Raw genomic sequence first — 19475 nt, 5'->3', positions numbered from 1 at the left:
AGCATAAGGAACTGTAGACAGAATCCATCAGATTTCAGAGTGACCCAAGGAGAGGGTTTGAATGTAGAACATATTTCCTTCTATTAAAATGAATGAAATCTAGAATATAATATCACCCTATGCACGATGGGATACTCCCACCCTGCCAAATAGGAACAAATGGGTTTTTTTAAGGCTGCTTAGGAGAGTGTTATTTGAATTTAAGGTGCCTTCCCTTTCAACCAAAAGTGGGTTTCCTGAGTTAGTCTGAGGTTACTCGGAAGTGAGGAGCCTTGGATTCTGACCTCAGTTCAGCTCACTGGAGACTGATTTTCGTACTCTTGTTAAGGAATTGCTTCTGCTACAGAGCTCTGTAGACACCAAGAGTAGATGGCTCCAAACTGATGTAGCTTTCACTTGTCAGCTTTAGTCAGAGGATGCAGGAGGAAGGGTTAATATTCAGTAACTAGTTTATTTTTTTCCTATCTACTGTTCAGGAGAAGTTTATGAATTACTATCTTAATAGCGTACTGGTATTCATGCTTTATATTATTTCCCTCAAAGTAGGTACAACCAAAGTAAACAACTGTTTTTAGGGGGAAGGGACAGGGAACCTTGGCATTTCAGATCCTTAGATTTGAAAACTAATAGCATGAAAGGTGATTGTTGACTAGAGTCTAGGTTTTACGAAGATTGTTTATTGTGGTTTACTGATACATAATGTCAAGTTATGTGGTGGATGCTGGTTGATGCTGGGGTAAAGCAGATGACCTGGTCCCTGCCTCCTGGAGCTTACCTGTCTAGGTATTGACAGTTAACAATTGATGTAAATCATTCTTTAATTTCATGTGGTAGGTCTACAAAGGAAAGAAGTGGGGTGCTAGGAAAGCTTACTTTCTCATCTCTATTTTCTGGACAGGGGTTCATTTGATGGTCTGTTTGAGCAGCTCTCATTTTAGGTGGAAAACTAATTGTCTGCAGTAATATGGAAGAGGGGATGGGGAGAGCCTCAGTGGTTATATACCCTGGGCCCTCCTTCCATTCCTCACTTGGACTTCTGTCTTTGCAACTAGAACTCAGTACGCTTCATGTGGCCTGTTTACTACTACTCATTCTTTCTAGAGTGCTCAAGCTTTTATTCTCAAATATCTTGCCTCCCCAAGTGTGCGTAAGGTTTTTAAAAAGCATCAAGGAATCTAGAACTTAGTGATGTGGTCCAATTCCCATATTTTCAAATAAGGAAAAGAGGGAACATGTCCATAATCTTACAGCAAGGTAGGGGCAGAGCCAGAGCCAGAGCTACATCTAAATCCCTGGCTTTGATTTTCAGTCTGGTAATTTCTGTTAATGATCCTGCCGAAGAGGCTTTAATCAACAAGGGCCCAGCCTCAGGTACCTCCTTGCAGAAACTGTACAGGAGTTAAGGCAGCTAGAGAGAAAAAGACAAGACCCAGGAGTGGGACATAAACCACAGATACCCTTACGGATTTGCCAAGTCTACCTTTCGCTGGGAGCTGAGGAAAGGAGAGAATATACCTGCTTCTTATCAGGGGATTCATGTGGTAAAAGACCATAGAAGACAAATGTATATGAAGAGATATCATAAAGAGCAGACTGTTAAGGGCTAAGATACTCACTCAGTGTATAGGAGGGCCCCAAAGCAGGGGGAGATGGAGAACAGTCTCTTAAATGAGGAGGAAAGATTTTCCTAGAGAGTAAGAGTTCAGCACATATGCACAAGACTGGAGTCAGGACTTTGCTAAGACCAGGAGAGCAAAGTGGTCCCTCAATGCTTTAGGGAAATCCTGAGCAAATCCCATGTAGGGGATGGCCTGTGCTGAGGGGTTTGGGAGTTGTGAGAAACACATTGTGGGCTGGGGCTGATTTTAGAAGACACTGAGCTCTGAGCAGTCATGGAGAGAATGTAGTGCATTTTTTACTTTCTCAAAGGAGTGACTTGATAAAAGCTGTGCTTTCAGCAGATAAGTCTGATATGTTCGGAGAGTATTAGGAAGTGTAGAGATTTTTAGAAGACTTGATCAATGAGGAGAGGAGGTCCTAGATACAGGTAGTGGCAGTTGGATATTTTGCTCTTCTGTAGTGCTCGTTTGCTCATTTGAGGCTTATTTGTTTTTATTTAATAATGGGTTAATTGTATTACAAATACATTTGTCTAAAAATGATAAATCTGGGTTAAACTCTTTAAGTTTTAACACAGAAAGTATAACTTCATAGTGGTTTTTGGGGTCCTTGTCTAGATGGAGCCTCAGATAATTAAGCTTTAGTGTCAGTATTTTATTTTATAAGGCATTTTGAAACAGATGAAAAGAGAATGCAAATACTGAATGTCACTGCTGTTTTTACTTCCAAATCTCAGGTGCTAAGTTGAAAGCATTTAATTCACTGTTGCCATTATTGCACTTTGCTTTCCAGTTTTTATATAAGTTTCTGCCTTTTGAGAGTTTGAAAACTCTAGTATGATAAAGTAGCTCACCTACAAAGGGAAGGGACAGTCTGGTGGGAAGAAGGATAGGGCAAAAGGGTAAAGAGTAGCTACATTGATTTCTTAAGCATAACCATTCAGCATGCACAGATTTAAATGCATTGTCATCTCTTTGTCTCCATAGGAATATAAACAGAAGCTTGCTCGGGTAACCCAAGTTCGCAAGGAACTCAAGTCCCATATTCAGAGCTTGCCAGACCTCTCACTGCTGCCCAATGTCACAGGGGGCTTGGCCCCCCTACCCTCTGCTGGTGACCTGTTTTCAACTGACTAGAACAGATGTCACGTGGCCCCAGATTCCCATCTGTACCAGCAGGAGGAAAAGGGTTCAAGTCTGGTTGGAAACAACCTTCTAGCCCCTGGTTTTATCCCTCCTTCCACCTGGCCCCTGCCTTCAAGAAAGAACCATGGACTCTGATTCTCCTCTCCAGCTTCTCATGTCGAGCACAATTCAGAACAGTAAGGAGTAGAATCCGGTTTAGATTCAAATTTGGAAAGAATATACTCTTTCTCCTGTTTCATGTTTTCATGCCCCTGTTGGTTTTCCATTCTTAAGAGCTCTCTCTTCACACCTAAGAAGTTTTGAAAATCATGTGCACTTAGAAGCTTTCAGCAGAACATTTGTCCCTCAAGACAGTGTTTACTCGTGAAAGCAGTTTTTCCTTTCTGAGCAGGGCTTGTTCAAGTTAGATATAGGCTTCTGCTGAGGGACTCAGCTCTGGAGCCATTGGCTTTCCTGGTACCACCAGCCTCTAAAGGTGGAGGCACAACTGTTGAACAGCTTTGCCATAAAGAATTTGCCAAATCTTTGATCCTCTCTTACCATTATTTCTACGAGTGATGCACAAAGGTTAGGAACATTTATTTTGTAAGTAGACTAGAGAATTTAGCAATAAGATCCAAAGTTGATCTGGGCATATGAAGTCACAGTTCAGAGACAATAACAGGGATCACAAACATGGGTTAAAAAGCAAATGATTTGCTTCAAGCTCCTACATACAACCTTCCCAGGCTGCACTTACTAAGGGTCCTACCCCACTGTGTCATAGAGCACATTCCTAAATACCTGATCCTTCGGTCCCTATCAATTGAGAAGGCAGTTGGAAATTGTCCTGCCTGGTGGGCCCCAAAAGGTGAAGACTTCACACACAGGCATGCCAGGGGTCTGGGCTCTGCATGGGTGTTTCTTTGACCCTTTTGTTGGGTGGGGGGTGGGAGGGCACACACTAACATTGAGTCCATTTTGTGGGCATATGTCCACAGTATAGTGACTAAACTTGAAGCATCTCCCCTGCAGGTATGATACTCTGTGCATGTCCATCTGTCATTTCATGCCACTGCACGTGTCCTTGTGCTTATATGAGGTTGAGTACTTTGCATCACACATTATTAAATAGCTCATATCGGGAAGGGGAAAAGTAGGGGATTTTAATTTTGGGTTTTAATTCCATTATCATGCCAGCTGACATTATGTCTATATAATGTAGTTAGAAAGGATTTTTATCTTGCTTTTAGTAAAGGGTAGGCCTGCTAACTGTAAATCGTTCTAATCTGGCAGGCTTATTTTTGACATTGGAAAGGGCAGAAAACAATTTGCCCCAATAGTATAATAGGAATTATAGCCCAGAGGCTGAAATCCAAAAGCTATTAAAAGGAGTTCAGTGGAGGGGGCTTCAGAATCTCCATAATTTTGAATTGCTCTTTTCAGGATTACCAAAAAGCCATTTACATGTAATTTTACATGTTAAACATAGACTGTGTTTTTTAAAAGTACAACAGGATTCCCTTCAAGAAGCTCTCCTGCCTACCTGAAGTGAGAACAGTGGAAAGTCTTAGCAGGTGTTTCAGTTCAATTCTGTGTAGAACCTGGTAGCGTTTATGCTGTTTTTCAGATTTGAATACTGACTGTGTTGTTTGCTTATTGACACTGCCTGTTCTGTCACTGTTAAATTGATGGGTCTAAAGTTTTTCTCCTGGAGGCCATAGGGCAGTAGGTGATTTACTAAAATTGCAAGGTAAATTCTAATCTTTGCTGGTCTGCACATATTCCCCCATACCCATATAGTGTGCTGATTTAGTCCTCCAAATGAGCTTGTTTTTGAACAGACTCATCTTGGATATTTTCTGTGCTTTCCCCAAGGAAGCAAAATTTTACCAGCCTCACTCCAAAGCAAAAGGATTTGTAGATATTTGCTCTGATCAGCTAGATGAAAATGTTATAACATAATGGATTTAGCCCACTGCTATGTTTTATCTGAGTCTTTGACCAGCAATTGGTGCATAATTAGTACAGCAGAGAAAGAAATGAAACTGTAGCAATTATGTAAATGATTGTGTCGGCCTCTTAATACCTGTTACTAGTGGACTTCCTGTGAGGAAGTTATTTTTGTTTGTTTTTTTGTTTTTTGTTTTTTAATGAAATGAGTTTGTTTCTAAAATCATAGTTCTTCTCCCCTATCCTCCCAAAGTGTGCTTTACTTCATTTGTTTAATTTAAATGATCTTTTTTCCTTGTATGTATGAGGTGATTTGGGGAAGAGGGAGGGAGGGTGGTTTTGTTTTTGTGTTTTTTTCTTGTTTACTTAGGACATCCTTAGACCTCAAAGGACCTTTCCTTTAGGTCATATTCTTCAGAAAGTCTTTAATCTTCCTTTGTTGTTTTTTTCCCCCTGTTAAAGAATATTTTTAAAGCTTAAATTTGTATATTAATTTAGGACTTTATTTAGAAGTATAGGCTGTCATTGGAGGCAGCAGTATATTCTGAAATGTCTCATAGATATATATTTTTGAATAAAGATGGTGTTGTTGAACAACATTGTGTGATGTTTCTCTTCCCTGCCCGTTTTGGAAAACCCCAAGGATTTCTTTGTAAGCAGTGTGTGATTAGTAATCACCAATACAAATTGTGCTGTCTGTACAGAATCTTGTCCCTTAGGAATTTTTTCACTGTTAATGGCCCATAAATACTCAGCACTTACCTAGTATTTTCTGGTTCTTTCCAGGGGCCTAATTAGCTTTAACTAGCCAGTCCACACAGTGCCAAGAGAGATAATTCCATAGGTTTATCCTCATTGTACAGAAGTAGGAGCTGACAAGGTTAAATAATTCTTTCTCCAGTAACCACACAGCCAGTCTCTGACAGATTGAAACTTGGAAGTTCTTTGATTTCAGTGTTTTTGTTCAACCCACTAGGCCTGAGAGCTTTTTTTTTTAATTTTTTTTTTTATTGTATACTATAACGTATGCACAAAGCAAAGAAATAAAAAAGCAATAGTTTTCAAAGCACTCTTCAACAAGTAGTTACAGGAGAGATCCCAGAGTTTGTCATGGGCTATCATACGATCCTCTCATATTTTTCCTTCTAGCTGCTCCAGAATATAGATGTTAGAGGGCTTAAAATTTTTTTTTATCATCACAATTGACTATTTTCCTTCTCTTTTTGTGGAAAATAACATATATACAAGAAAGCTATGAATTTCAAAGCCCTGCACCACAATTAGTTGTAGAACATATTTCAGAGTTTGACATGGGTTATAATTTCACCATTTCAGGTTTTTACTTTAGCTACTCTGAAATACTGGCGATTAAAAGAGATACCAATTTAATGATTCAGCATTCATATTCATTTGTTAAATCCTATCTTCTTTGTATAACTTCACCATCAACTTTGATCTTTCCATCCCTCTCTTTAGGGGTGTTTGGGCTATGGCAATTCTAAATTTTTCATATTGGAAGGGTCTGTCACTAATATGAAGGGGTAGGGAGATGGAACTATCTAATGTTCTGGAGAAGCTGGGCCAGGTTTCAGGACTTATCTGGACCAGGGAGCCATCTGAAGGTTGTAGGTTTCTGGAAAGCTACTCTAGTGCAAGGTTGTGGAATCTTACATATTGCCCTAAGTGTTGCTTAAGATTGGCTGGAATGGTCCTGGTTGGGTGTTGGCAAGTGATGATAGGTAGCAAGGTCTAACTGAAGCGTGCGTAACAGAAACCTCCAGAGTAGCCTCTCGACTCTATTTGAACTCTCTCTGCCACTTATACTTTATTAATTAAACTTCTTTTTGCCCTTTTGGTCAGGATGGAGTTGTTGATCCCATCGTGACAAGTCTGGATTCATCCCTGGGAATCATCTCCCACGTGGCCAGGGAGACTTTCACCCCAGGATGTCATGTCCCATGTACGGGGGAGGGCAATGATTTCACTTGCAGAATTGGGCTTAGAGAGACTGAGGCCACATCTGAGCAATCAAAGAGGTCCTCCAGAAGTAACTCTTAGCATGCCTATAGGTAACTAACTAGTCTAAGCTTCTCCACCACCTACATAAGCTTCACAAGAGTAAGCCTCATGATTGAGGGCATGGCCTATTGATTTGGGTGTCCCTAAAGTTTAACAGAGTATCAGGGGATTCCCTGATGGTAAGGTTTAATAGTTTCATTTTCTTTCTCCCATCCCTCAGGGGATTTTGCCAATACTTTTTGATTATCTGCTTAATATACTCCAGGATGTATCGAGGCATTACAATAATCTATACAGGATTAAAGGACCTCTTTCTTATTCTGTGCTCCCTGTGTTTCAGTTGTTCAAATGAGCTATACAGATAGTTTGAATTAGATTATGCAGTACAGAAAATTTCAGTTCCAGACCAAGTAAACCTTGCTTCCATTGGTCTCAAAGAGCATGTGTGGTTCTAAAATACAGACACAGTCTTCCTTACCCCTATGTTCTGAATTACTTTAACCCCACCTGTTCGGGTTTGTTCTTATCTCTAAATATCAGGTTATATATATAAAACAGCCTCTCAAAGTCCAGAAATAATAATCAACACTCAGGACTTAATGTGTCTGCTCTAAAAGTTTATAATCTAGGCCCTTGTTTTCCTTATAAGGATTTTCTAAAGTTGACTATACCATTGTTATTCTTTTGTTTCTGGCTTATTTTGTCTCACCAAATGTCCCACATGTGTTCATTCACAATGTTGCATGCCTCACAACTTCCTTTTTGTAGCAGCACCACCTTCTTTCATAAGTATACACCATCATTCGCCAATCTACTTCTCCATCAGTGCAGCCTTCGGCCTCCTGCATTCATCGGGCATCGTGTAAAGGGCCTGTTCTAGTTTGCTAGCTGCTGGAATCCAATATACCAGAAACGGAATGGCTTTTAAAAAGGAGTGATTTAATGAGTTGCTAGTTTACAGTTCTAAGGCCGAGAAAATGTCCCCATTACAACAAGTCTATAGTAATGTCCAATCAAAGGCATCCAGGGAAAGATACCTTGGTTCAAGAAGGCCGATGAAGTTCAGGGTTTCTCTCTCATCTGGAAAGGCACATGGTGAACACGGTCAGGGCTCCTCTCTCAGCTGGAAGGGCACATGGCAAATACAGCATCATCTGCTAGCTTTCTCTCCTGGCTTCCTATTTCATGAAGCTCCCCGGGAGGCACTTTCCTTCTTCAGCTCCAAAGGTTGCTGGCTCGTGGACTCTGCCTCGTGGTGCTGCAGCATTCTCTGCTCTCTCCGAATCTCTCTGAATCTCTCATTCTCCTTTTATAGGACTTCAGAAACTAATAAAGACCCACTCAAATGGGTGGAGACATGTCATCCCCTAATCCAGTTTAACAACCATTCTTAACTAAATCACATCAACCAGGGAGATGATCTCATTACAGTTTCAAACATACAGTATTGAATAGAGATTATTCTACCTTTATGAAATGGGATTTATATTAAAACATGGCTTTTCTTAGGGGGCATACTTCCTTTCAAACCAGCACAGGGCCCAAAGTACATAGGCCATCAACATTTAAAGGCCTGAGAGCTTTTGGTTTTGGTCAAACAGTGAAAGTCATTCTGAACAGTAAAAGGAAAAATGTAAGATAATTTCAAACCTAAGTGGTATGTCTTTTAAAAACATTTTAAGGGTTTCCTTTTTCCTTTTCACTTTTAAATTCAGTGAAGACATATTAACATGGGGTATAGCTGGTTATGACTTTCAAAATAACAGAAGAGCATAGGTTTAAAATAGGTCCTTTTGAAGCAATTGGGAAAGTGTTGAATTGTTTTAACCTTTCCACTGGGTCAGGTCCACATTTGCCATAAGAGGATTGGGTTACCCATTTATCTCGTGTTGCAAATACTGCAGTAGCTGTGGTCCATCAAGAGCAAATGCAACTCAAATTGAAGTCCAGAATTAGGAAAGTTGAAATACTCTGTTACGTAAGTTCTGTCTTAAAATATAAAGGCCAAATGTAGTACGTGGATCTTGTCCTCCAAGATCTCCTCTGGGTCCCCAGGTTTCATGGCTTAGTTAATTTCTTTGCTCCAACCTATAAATAGCATGTTCATAATCCCTCTGATTTAATTAGCACTTCAGGCTACAAAATGTTATTCTGAGATTCTCAGAGCTGAAGATAGAGAGCTACCCAAGAGTTCATGAATCTGTCAAAATGCCTAGCTTTTGTGATTAGAGTCATTAATTCTCTGTAACCTTGGGCAAGGTACTTCCCTGTTTAGGCCTCAGTTTTCTTTTCTACAAAATATGGTATTGGATTAAATTATTTCTAGGCTCCCTGCTAAAAGTTTATGATTGTTATGTCTCATAAGAAGAATCCAGGGCTAAAGTTTTTGAGAGACTGGGTTGTATATCCTAGATTCCCAATAACATTTGGTGGATAAATGAATAAAAATATTATCATTATGCTATATGCACTTATAAAATTAAGAAAGAACATATTTAAACCCTGGAGATCTTAGTTTTTTTAAGGATCAGAACATGAGACAGTGCCAAGATTAGGAAGATGGGGGTAAACAGTCTATCTGGTTTATTTGGGATCTTCAGAAACCAGCAATTCTGGTTTTGCGCTCTCACTTTCTCTTAGGATAATTTGTGTGGCTAAGCTCATTTCTCTTTGCCACCTTTGTAGAATTTGCTGTTTAAACATCATTCTTCTACTCTGAGACATATTCACTTAGGAATCCATTATTCTCCCCTACAGTAGATTGTGATTCATACAGCTTTATATAGTGTTAAAAGGCCAGTTTGTTTAATTTTTCAGATTCTGAAATAGTTATTTTGATTAAAAATTCATTTCTACCACTGTTTTAATTAACACTAAAATTAGCAGTATGAATTAGAATTTATCATTTTTCTGAATAAAATGTAGCTATAACAAGCAATAACCCACATCTTCTATCTCTTACAATGATGACCTTGGGCAACTCACTCTCAGCTGCTTCTTAAAGGAAATCAATAGGGTGGACGAAGTAATCTCCAACGTCCATTTCACATCTAAAGTTTTGTGATTAGGCTTACAGGATAACTTTTTTTAGAGAATTTTTTATTGAGAATCTTATTAATAAACTCAGTACCTGCATAAAGCACTCCATAGTTTTTTTTGTTTAAGGTAAACACAACTGGAATCTTTTTTTTTTCCAAAGCAGTTGTAGATTTACAGAAAAATCATGCAGAAAGAAGAGTTCCCATATACTTCTCCCTCACAAGCAGTTTTCCCTATTAACATTTTGCATTAGTGTAGTACATGTTACAGTTGATGAGCCAAATATTATTATATTATTAATTTAAGTCCATAGTTTATATTAGGGTTTGCTCTATGTTCTACTGTTCTGTAGTTTTATGAAAGTTTTGTTATTGTGGTAACATATATACAATATAGAAATTTCGATTACAATCATAACTCCATAAAATGATACTTTCAAGTATACAATTCAGTGGCATTAATTACATTCAAAATGTTGTGCTACCATCAACACCATCCACTACCAAAACTTTTCCATCATCCCAGAAAGAAACCCTTACGTCAGTTAAGCATTAATTCCTCATTCCTTTCCATTGTTGCCCCTGGTAAACTGTATTCTAATTTCCGCCTCTATGAATTTGCATGTTTTATTTCACATCAGTGAGATCACACAATATTTGTCCTTTTGTTCTTATTTCACTCAACATGATGTCTTTAAGGTTCGTCCATGTTTTTGCATGTATGAGAATTTCATTCCTAGTTGTGGACCAAACTGATCCACAACTAACTTAATTGCATGCAGAACAAAGTCCAAATTTGTTTTAACAAATATAACAAAACCCAGCACTCAATGTAAAATTTATAGTTTTGGGCATCTTATAAAAAATTACCCTTTAGGAGAGTGCCAAGATGGTGGCTTAGTGACGTGTGGGATTTAGTTCATCCTCCAGAACAGCTACTAAATAACCAGGAACAGTACAGAACCACTGATGGGGCCACATCAGTGACCGGACACACAGCATACCCCAGTCCGGAACCAGGTGGACCAGCTGCGAGCCCCCCCAGAACCATGAGTTCCCCAAGCCTCAGGGGCCAGCACCCCTCCCCCACAGGCTGCTTCCCAGAGGGGAAAGGAAAGAGTTTACCAACAGCAGGGGCTGACCACAACTAAGCTTCAATTGTGGAATTAATTCACAAATTCTGACTACTAAAAATAGGCCCCCAGCTCAGCTGAACCTGGTCAAAGTCGAGGTTGCTGATTTTTGCCCTGGCGCCGAGTGGACAGGCTGATGGAAAAAGAAAACAGGAAAAAAGAAACAGAGATTTTTTTGATCGGATAGCACATGACATTTGAAAGCGTCTGGGCCCTGAAGGAAAGGAGGGGGCACAGGATCTGAAGGTACACAAAGCAACATACCAACTTATGCTCTTGATTGGCAAACCTGAGAAACAGGGGTCTTGCTCTGAGAAGGATTTTTCTCTTTCTTTTTTGTGGTTGTGTTTCTACAGCTTGACTGCCTTTGGATACAGCAGCAGGGCTTCTCAGGCTGCAACTGCCCCCGGGCATAGGCAGAAACAAGCTTGCTTGAGAGCTTGTCTGGAGCCTGTATCTTCCCCAGGAGTGTGTGTGTGTGGGGGGGAACTCAGGTGGAATCCCTCCTTCAAGGAATTCAGACCCCAGGCCTTGGAAAATTGAAGCAATTAAAACCAGCCTACAACCTCTCCTCTGTCTCCACCAAGCCCCAGCAGGGAGGGTCTGCTGAAGTTAAAGGTACTGCATCACCTTATGCTGGTGGGACCTGCAGGCAGACAAGCGCCACGTACTGGGCAGGACAGGAAAAATGCAGAGTCCATAGACTTCACAGGAAAGTCTTTCAACCTGCTGGGTCTCACCCTTAGGGAAAACTGACACAGGTGACTCTTTCCTCCTGACACGATGCCAGTTTGGTCTGGGGAAATCCATCTGGGGTCTATAACACCTAAGTAGACCCTCCTAAGGGTGGGGGGGGTGGGGGAAAGGCACCATACAGACAGGGTAAGAAACAAGAAAACAAGAACTGAAAAATTCTGCTCTGTTAAACAAAACTAAGCTAGTGGTCCAGAATAAGCTGAATTGAATGTCAAAGAACAGATAGACAACAAAGTCATCCAGCAAGAAAATCCTAGGTAAAAGAAGTGAAAACAATATCCAGAATAAACTAATTAAGGTAATTAAATGCCTAGACGCCAGCAAAAACTAACAAATCACACTAGGAAAATTGAAGATATGGCCCAGTCAAAGGAACAAACCAACAATTCAAATGAGATACAGGAGTTGAAACAATTAATTCAGAATGTTCAAACAAACATGGAAAATATCATAAAAAAATCAAATCAATGAATTGAGGGAGGATAAAAAGAAGGCAAAGAATGAACAAAAAGAAATCAAAAGTCTGAAAAAACAAATCACAGAACTTATGGGACTGAAAGGCACAGTACAAGAGATGAAAAAACAATGGAAACCTAGGATGTCAGATTTCAAGAGGCAGAAGATAGGATTAGTGAACTGGAAGACAGAACATCTGAAATCCAACAAGCAAAAGAAAATATAGGGAAAAGAATGGAAAAATATGGGTAGAGACTCAGGGAATTGAATGACAATATGAAGCGCACAAATATACGTGTTGTGGGTGTCCCAGAAGGAGAAGAGAAGGGAAAAGGAGTAGAAAAACCAATGGAGGAAATTATCACTGAAAATTTCCCAACTCTAATGAAAGACTTAAAATTACAGATCCAAGAAGTGCAGCATACCCCGAAGAGAATAGATCCAAACAGACGTACTCCAAGACACTTACTAATCAGAATGTCAGATGTCAAACAGAAAGAGAGAATCTTGAAAGCAGCAAGAGAAAAGCAATCCATCACATACAAGGGAAGCCCAATAAGACTATGTGTAGATTTCTCAGCAGAAACCATGGAGGTGAGAAGACAGTGGGATGATATATTTAAATTACTAAAAGAGAAAAACTGCCAACCAAGAATTCTATATCTAGCAAAATTTTCCTTCAGAAGTGAGGGAAAAATTAAAACATTTTCAGGCAAAAAATCACTGAGAGAATTTGTGACCAAGACACTGGCTCTGCAAGAAATACTAAAGGGAGCACTAGAGGCAGATACAAAAAGACAGGAGAGAGAGGTGTGGAGAAGAGTGTAGAAATGAAGACTATCAGTAAAGTTAAAAAAGAAGAAAAATTACATATGACATATGAAATCCAAAAGGTAAAATGGTAGAAGAAAGTACTACTCATACAGTAGTAACACTAAATGTTAATGGATTAAACTCCCCAATCAAAAGACATAGACTGGCAGAATGGATTAAAAAACAGGATCCTTCTATATGCTGTCTACAGGAAATGCACCTTAGACACAAGGATAAACATAGATTGAAAGTGAAAGGTTGGGAAAAGACATTTCATACAAATAACAATCAGAAAACAGCAGGAGTAGCTATACTAATATCCAACAAATTAGACTTCAAATGTAAAACAGTTAAAAGAGACAAAGAAGGACACTATGTATTAATAAAAGGAACAATTCAACAAGAAGACATATCACTCATAAATAGTTATGTACCAAGTCAGAATGCTCCAAAATGCATGAGGCAAACACTGAAATTACTGAAAAGAGAAATAGACACATCTACCATAATAGTTGGAGACTTCAACTCCCCACTTTTATCAATAGACAGAACATCTAGACAGAGGATCAATAAAGAAACAGAGAATTTGAATAATACAATAAATGAGCTAGACTTAACAGACATTTATAGAACATTACACCCTACAACAGCTACACCGTTTTCTCAAGTGCTTATGGATCATTCTCAAGGACAGATCATATGCTGGGTCACAAAGCAAGTCTCAGTAAATATAAAAAGATTGAAATCGTACAAAACACTTTCTCAGATCATAAAGAAATGAAGCTGGAAATCAATAATAGGCAGAGTGCCAGAAAATTCACAAATATGTGACAAACTCTTGAACAACCAGTGGGTCAAGGAAGAAATTACAAGAGCAATCAGTAAATACCTCGAGGCAAATGAAAATGAAAACACTATGTATCAAAGTGTATGGGATGCAGCAAAGGCAGTGCTAAGAGCAGAATTTATTGCCCTAAATGCCTATGTCAAAAAAAGAAAGGGCAAAAATCAAGGAATTAACTGTTCACTTGGAAGAACTAGAGAAAGAACAACAAACTAACCCCAAAGCAAACAAAAGGAAAGAAATAATGAAGGTTAGAGCAGAAAAAAAAAAATGAAATTGAGAACATAAAAACAATTGAGAAAATCAACAAAACCAAAAGCTGGTTCTATGAGAAAATCAGTAAGATCGATGTACCCTTAGCCAGCTTGACAAACAGAAGAAGAGAGAGGATGCAAATAAATAAAATCAGAAATACAAGAGGAGACATAACCACTGACCCCACAGAACTAAAGGAAGTAATGAGAGGATACTATGAACAACTTTATGCTAATAAATTCGACAATGTAGATGAAATGGACAACTTTCTAGAAAGGCATGAACAACCAACATCGACTCAAGAAGAAATAGATGACCTCAACAAACCAATCACAAGTAAAGAAATTCAATCAGTCATTAAGAAGCTCTCCAAAAAGAAAAGTCCAGGACCAGATGGCCTCACAGGTGAATTCTACCAAACATTTAAGAAAGAATTAGTACCAATCCTGCTCAAACCCTTCAAAAAACTTGAAGAGGAGGAAAAACTACCTAACTCATTCTACGAAGCCAACATCACCTTCATACCAAAGCCAGACAAAGATATTACAAAAAAGAAAACTACAGACCAATCTCTCTAATGAATATAGATGCAAAAATCCTGAACACAATTCTAGTGAATTGAATCCAGCAGCACATTAAAAGAATTATATGCCATGACCAAGTAGGATTCATCCCAGGTATGTAAGGATGATTCAACATAAGAAAATAAATTAATGTAATATACCATATCAACAAATCAAAGCAGAAAAACCACATAATCATCTCAATTGATGCAGAAAAGGCATTTTACAAAATTCAACATCCTTTCCTGTTGAGAACACTTCAAAGGATAGGAATAGAATGGAACTTCCTCAAAATGATAAAGGGAATATATGAAAAACCCACAGCTAACATCATCCTCAATGGGGAAAACCTGAAAACTTTCCCCCTAAGATCAGGAACAAGACAAGGATGTCCACTATCACCACTGTTATTCAAAATTGTGTTGGAAGTTCTAGCCAGAGCAATTAGACAAGAAAAAGAAATACAAGGCATCAAATTTGGAAAGGAAGAAGTAAAACTCTCACTGTTTGCAGATGATATGATACTATATGTCAAAAACCCCGAAAAATCCACAGCAAAACTACTGGAGCTAATAAACGAGTACAGCAAAATGGCAGGTTACAAGCTCAACACTCAAAAATCTGTAGTGTTTCTGTACACTAGTAATGAACAATCTGAGGGGGAAATCAAGAAAAAAAAATTACCCTTTAATCCTGTATAGCTTAATGTAATGCCTGGATACATCCCAGAGTATATTAAGCAGATAATCAGAAAGTATTGATAAAGTCCCTTGAGGGATGGGAGAAATATATAAAACTATAAAAGTTTACCACCAGGGAAACCCCTGATACTGTGTCAAACATTACGGTCACCCAAATCAATCGCCATGCCCTTGACCTTGAGGCTTGCACTTCTGAAGCTTATGTATGTAGCAGAGAAGCTTAGCCTACTTGTAAGTATGCCTAAGATTAACCTCTGGAGGGCCTCTTTTGTTGTTCAGTGTGGTCTTTCTAAGCCCAACTCTGCAAGTGAAATCATTGCTCTACCCCTATGTGGGACATGATGTCCAGAGGTGAAAGTCTCCCTCGTGGCATGGGAGATGACTCCCAGGGATGAGCCTGGCCCTGGCATTGTGGAATCAACAATACCATCCTGACCAAAAGGCAGAAAAGTAGTGTAATAAATAAGGTATTAGTGGCTGAGAGAGTTCAAATAGAGTTGAGAGGTTACTCTGGAGGTCACTCTTATGCTAGCTTCAGTTATACATTGCTACCTATCATAACTTGCCAAACCCCAACCCAAACCATTCTTGCTAATCCTAAAGAATACTGTTTTAATTTGCTAGCTTCCAGAATGCAACACACCAGAGATGGATTGGCTTTTAATAAAAGGGGATTTATTTAGTTAAAAACATATAGTTCCTCAGAGGAAAGGCAGTGTACTTTCAACTGAGGTTCTTTCTTACACGGGAAGGCACAGGGCAATCTCTGCTGGCCTTCTCTCTAGGCCTCTGGGTTCCAACAGCTTTCCCCGGGGTGATTCCTTTCCGCATCTCCAAACGCCTGGGCTGGGCTGAGCTGCAAGTGCTGAGATGAGGTATGCTGAGCTGCTTGGGCTGTGCTCTCTCATTTAAGCTTCCAGCCAATTAAATCAAACGTCATTCATTGCAGCAGGCACACGTCCTAGCCGACTGCAGATGTAATCAGGAACAGATGAGCTTCACATCCACTGGCTCATGTCCACAACAACAAAACTATGCAGCTTCACCTGGCCAAGTTGACACCTGAAACTAACTACCACAAATACATAGGGCATTATATAAGATTCTATATATAAAGGTTCTGTGCACTAGGGTAACTCTCCAAAACCTACAACTTCCAGATGGGTCCCTGGACCAGATAAGTCCTGAAATGCAGAGGGGCCAGCCTCTCCAGTACATCAACTAGTTCCAACCCCCTATCCCATTTTATTGACAGCCCCTTCCAAAATGAAAAAGTTAGAATGGTAATTGCCCAAATACCCTTAAAGAGTGGGAGAAAGATCAAAGGTGATGGAGTTATACTGAGCAGGTAGGGTTTAACAAATAAATATGATTGCTGAATCATTATATTGATATTTCTTTTAGTCTCCAATATCTTAGAGCAGCTAGAAGTAAAAACCTAAAATTGTGGAATTGTAACCCCTACCAAACACTGAAATCTGTTCTACAACTAATTGTGCTGTGCTTTGAAATGTATTGGGTTTTTTTTTTGTATATTTTATTTCTCACAAAAAAGTCAGTTGTGATAAATGCACTGCTATATGATGATATTGTGAACCATTGATTGTATACTTTGGATGATTACATGCTATGTGAATATATAATATATATGTATAAAATAAATAAAGACTAAGTCAGATCATTAATGTGAAAAATTTCATGAAGTACTGATAATTTCTGGCCATCATCATCAGAATAATTACAGTCTTGCAATATTTTAAAACTATTTTGTTGTGAAACTATTCACTGGTGTTTTGTAACTACTTTTGGTTAATCTTATAAACAGTTAAATTGGAAAACAGCACTTCAAACATTTGTTGTTAGAGCAAAGGAAAATATTATGATAGAATTCAGTTATAAGAAAGGTATATGTGAACATCAAAGAGAATGTGGTAAATATTTTTAAATATTAAAGAAAATAGAAATATCCTTTAAAAAATTATGAGGCATGCAAAGGAGTTGAAAATATGACATAGAGCCAGAGCAAAATAAATCAATAGATCCAGAATGACAGAGATGATGGAATTAGCAAAGATTTATGGCTGCTTTTATCAATATTATAACTACCCCAGGTGAATTTAAGAACAGACATGAGATATCTAAGTAGAGGGGTTGGGGAGAAGGGAAGACCAAGTAGATCTTTTAGAGATGAAAAATGCAGTATCTGAAATGACAGTACACTGAATGGGATTAAAAGCAGAGTGGAAACTGCAAAAGAAAATAAATGAAATATGAAGCACAGAGAGAAAAAAAAACTGGAAAAGGAATTAACAAGAACCTGTGAGACAACACCAAGGGGCTGACATACATGTAATTGGTGTCCCAGAGGAAAGGAAAGAGAGAAAGGACAAAAATATTTGAAAAAATAATGGCCATGACCCAAATCTGATGAAAACTCTAGAGCCATAGGTCCAAGAAGTGCAGTAAATCCCAAGAAGAAGAAACATTTTAAAAACCCACGCGCCAAGACACATCATAGTCAAGTTGCTGAACCAGTGATAATGAGTAAAAATCATTATAGACAGAGGAACAAAGAATGATAGCAGACTTCTCATCAGAAACAGTACAAACCAGAAAATAAATGGCATGACATCTTTACTGAAAGATAAAACACTGTCAACCTGAATTCTACACTTAGTGAAAGACTTTTCAGAACAGGAAAAGCTTAAAGAATTCATCACCAACAAACCTGAACAATAAAAAGTGTTAAAAGAAGGAAAATGATACTTGACAGAAGGAAAATGATACTAGATGGGAATCTGGTTCTACACAAAAGAATGTGAAGCAGTGAAGATGATAACTACATAGGTGAACATAATTTTTTTTCTTGCTTAAATTTGTTTCAAGATAATTGATTATTTGAACAAAAATAACAACAATGTATTTGGGGTTTATAACATATGTGAAAGTAAGGTGCATGATAATAGTGTAAAAGCCAGGAAAGGAGAAATGGAAGTAGATTATAAGGTTATTCTAGTATTTGTGAAGTGCTATAATGTTGCTTGAAGGTAGACTATGATAAATTAAAGATGTATAGTAAAAGCCCTAAAGCAACTACTAAAATAAAACAGTGTATTTTACTGTTTTTAAAAACAGTTTGTTTTAAAAGCCAACAAAGGAGATAACAATGAAATCATAAAAATTATTTAAACAGTTAATCCAAAAGAAGGCATAAAAAGGATAGGGGGAGCAAAGAATAGATGGGATAAATAGCAAAGTGATAGACTAAAACCTGACCGTATCAGTGATCACATTAGGTATAAGTGGTCTAAACATCTCAAAAGCTAGAGGTCAAATTAGATTAAAAAAAACAATTCAATACCCAACTATATGCTATGTACAAGAAACATACTTCAAATATAAAGACACAAACAGTTTAAAAGTAAAAGGATGGAGAGGCAGCATAGGAAGCTCCAAGAATTGGTTCCTCCACCAAAACAATGATTGAACTGGAAGGACTGTCTGAATCAGCTGTTTTGAAGCATTGGAATCTAGTAAAACTCCATGTAACATCCAGGGAAGAGCTCCTTACCAGTAAGAGGCTGGTAAGTTGCATAAATATTGGTGAATTTCATCCTTTCTCCAGTGGCTACAATCTCCTATCCCCCAACCGCATGGTAGGCCGGCAGTGAGGACTGCAGCCCTGGCTTCTGGCGCAGACTGCTGGCACCAGTGTGGGTTTTAGGGACCTAGTCCTCCAAACTCTGGGAGTGTGTAGTTTGATCGCTGATCACTGATCACTGCTTTGATCAATTCAAATCTCTGGCAGGTTGGCTCTGAAAGTAGCTGTTGTTCCAACCCCTACCAGATTGAAATAAAAGCACACTAGGTAATAACTCAAATCCATGTGAGAAATAAAAAACTTTGGTAAAGGTAACTACATAGGTAAATATAAAATTCAGGATTGTACTTTTGGTTTGTAACTTCTATTTTCCCCTTTATGACTTAACTGTCAAATGAGTAAACCTATGTTAATGACATACAATGAAAAAACTGGCCCAGTTACAGTATAAAGGGTAGGGATAGAGATAAATAGGAGTAGGGAGTTTGTATGCTACTGAAACTAGGTCAGTACTAGTCACACTACGTTGTTATTGGTTTAAGATGTTGTTCTAGTTTGCTAGCTACCTGAATGCAATATACCAGAAATGGAAAGGCTTT

General features: G+C 38.5%; 1 protein-coding gene across 4 annotated transcripts in view; it reads left to right on the top strand.

Moving 5' to 3' along the window:
• Window positions 1-19475, top strand: part of RPRD1B (regulation of nuclear pre-mRNA domain containing 1B) — a 94474-nt gene that overhangs the window by 53842 nt on the left and 21157 nt on the right. For 2 of the 4 annotated variants that reach the window (XM_077169042.1, XM_077169058.1), the window contains exon 7: window positions 2607-3287. The exons of 1 other annotated variant lie outside the window; for it this stretch is intronic. In XM_077169042.1, coding sequence (XP_077025157.1) covers window positions 2607-2756 — 150 coding nt within the window. In that variant the 3' untranslated portion in view covers window positions 2757-3287. Of the gene's footprint in view, window positions 1-2606; window positions 3288-19475 lie in introns of those variants that run through there. One more of the 4 variants, XM_077169050.1, reaches the window with a different exon arrangement.

The sequence above is a fragment of the Tamandua tetradactyla genome, chromosome 1 (assembly GCF_023851605.1).
Source record: "Tamandua tetradactyla isolate mTamTet1 chromosome 1, mTamTet1.pri, whole genome shotgun sequence".
In the NCBI taxonomy this organism is placed as follows: domain Eukaryota; kingdom Metazoa; phylum Chordata; class Mammalia; order Pilosa; family Myrmecophagidae; genus Tamandua; species Tamandua tetradactyla.
Note: the sequence above shows the minus strand (reverse complement) of the source record. Positions and strands in the feature narration are given on the sequence as shown.